This window comes from Trypanosoma theileri (genome assembly GCF_002087225.1).
Source record: "Trypanosoma theileri isolate Edinburgh chromosome Unknown TM35_Tth_87_V1, whole genome shotgun sequence".
NCBI classification, from domain to species: Eukaryota; Euglenozoa; class Kinetoplastea; order Trypanosomatida; family Trypanosomatidae; genus Trypanosoma; species Trypanosoma theileri.
This window is the reverse complement of record NW_021639929.1, coordinates 34,741-36,686: the sequence shown is the minus strand read 5'-3', so window position 1 is coordinate 36,686 and position 1,946 is coordinate 34,741. Positions and strand designations below refer to the sequence as shown.

Here is a 1,946-nt window from a genome sequence, read left to right as displayed (position 1 = left end):
CTCAGCACAGCGCTGCGGCGGTGAGGGCGGCGAGCAGCACCAGCGGGCCGTGTAGCCACTCAGGGCCGCGGCCGCCGTCCTTCTTCTTCTTCTTCGGTGCTGCGGTGCTCGTCGTACTCGACTCCTCAGTAGTGGCGGGCCGTTCCTCTCCTGTTCCTGTAGTCTGCTGATCAGCTGGAGACTCTGGTGTTGGGGCAACAGTAGTGGTGTCAGGGAGAGGAAGAGTGGCAGAGGCACTCATGGACTCACTCATACTGAGGGATGGTGTGGTAGTAGTGAATTTACCGTTATTCCACTTTACATATTGCTGTTCTTCTGCGCTATCACTTTCCTTTGGTATTTTAAGGTGTGTCTGCGTCTCCTCCTCCCCTTGTCCTTTCGCCTCTGTAGCGTATCCACCCACACGTGGTACCGGCAGTGGTATCCTCTCTGCTGCTGCACATGTACAGATGCAGGAGAGTATCAGTAGCAAGGTTAACAATAGGAGAGTTGTGCGCATAGTGATTGTGTAGCTGTGTTCTTTCATTTATGATGTCATGTTATGAAAGAGAAGAAACAGAGAGCAACAATTTATCATTAATAATACAGTTCTTAGAATGGCAAATATAAAAAAGGAAGGTTTACTGTTAAAATCCAAACTACACATCCACTGATAAGTATCAATAAAGAACAGATTTGATCATTATGGTCTACTTGTTTTTTTATCTGGTTCTAACACTACATCGTGCAGTGTAACAAATAATCAAATACAAATAGTTACTTGAAGTTTCATCGTGTAAGAACCTTAGACGTATAAAGAAAGGTATTTTCCGTTATGAAATATTAGATGAAGATAGAATAATAATATTAACAACGACACCCATTAGTGTCATCTATAAACACATCATTATCTTCTTTTCACTGCATGGTGGGGAACTCTGGTTTAGGGTTTGTTAGTGGGGCATCAGTACTGCAGTTAGTACCATACAGTGATGGAAATCAAGTGACTTCATTAACTAACTACATTATTGACTGAAGGTATAACAGATGTATACACACACAGTCCTTCCCATGAAGAGCTTAGTCGTAACTAAGTAATTGCAACACTATTAACTTTTATTTATTCCTTTTTGTTTTCCTTTTCTTCCATCCACTACGTAATCCACGGAAAGCGTTGCAGTATCATTGCTTCCCTCTTTTCACTATTCATGCCCTTCACTAACAGCCATATCACAGTTAGAATAGATGTACAGGTTACATATACGCCATCCTTGGCATCTTCACTATTAGTCCATTTGGGACTTCAATTGACAGGAAGGAAAAGAAGAAGGTAGAAAAGAACAGGAGAGTACATATGTGGAAAAGAGATCATTATTAAAAAGTACATGTAAACTTTACTTAGCTCATAGTGAATAAAAGGGAAATAAAAAAAAATAAACCCATTAGTTTGACTCGGACTGCGTACGGAAAAGAACAATATGTAAATAAAAGAAGTATAAATAATTAATTAATAAAAGGATGATATCCACCGTTCAGTTAATTATTATCAATTTATCCTCTTCAGTGCAACGTACAGTGAAAAGAGATCACAAATGAACCACAAAAAAAAAAAAAAACAATAATGACTATTACTAAAAAAAACAAACTATAGGATTGTACATGGAGAAGGAATACTATAACCACTAACTACTTCAGACACTACTATGAGGTGTTGGTTCGCAAACATCAAAAAAAAAAAGAAAGCAAACAAATGTATATAAAACAAACAAACAATAATGAATTAGAATATTATAGATTCAGTTATCTGTTAAGGGTGTCCACAACAACATTACCCACCATCGCAAACATTCTCTATTAAACCTTTACTTCTCTCAACTATTAATTAATTGATGGATGCAGTAACATTGTATACCTCCTCCACTACTACTGCCTCTGTTGGTGGTGGTTCTATTGGTAGATCCATGCAG

General features: G+C 38.5%; 1 protein-coding gene across 1 annotated transcript; it reads right to left on the bottom strand.

The window, feature by feature from the left end:
- Position 1: 1 nt before the first annotated feature.
- On the bottom strand, positions 2–499 carry TM35_000871080 (uncharacterized protein; the record flags this gene model as incomplete). The annotated part of the gene is made up of 1 exon (XM_029031455.1): positions 2–499. One exon carries the CDS (start codon positions 497–499, stop codon positions 2–4), a length of 498 nt encoding a protein of 165 aa, XP_028877259.1.
- Positions 500–1,946: the final 1,447 nt, after the last annotated feature.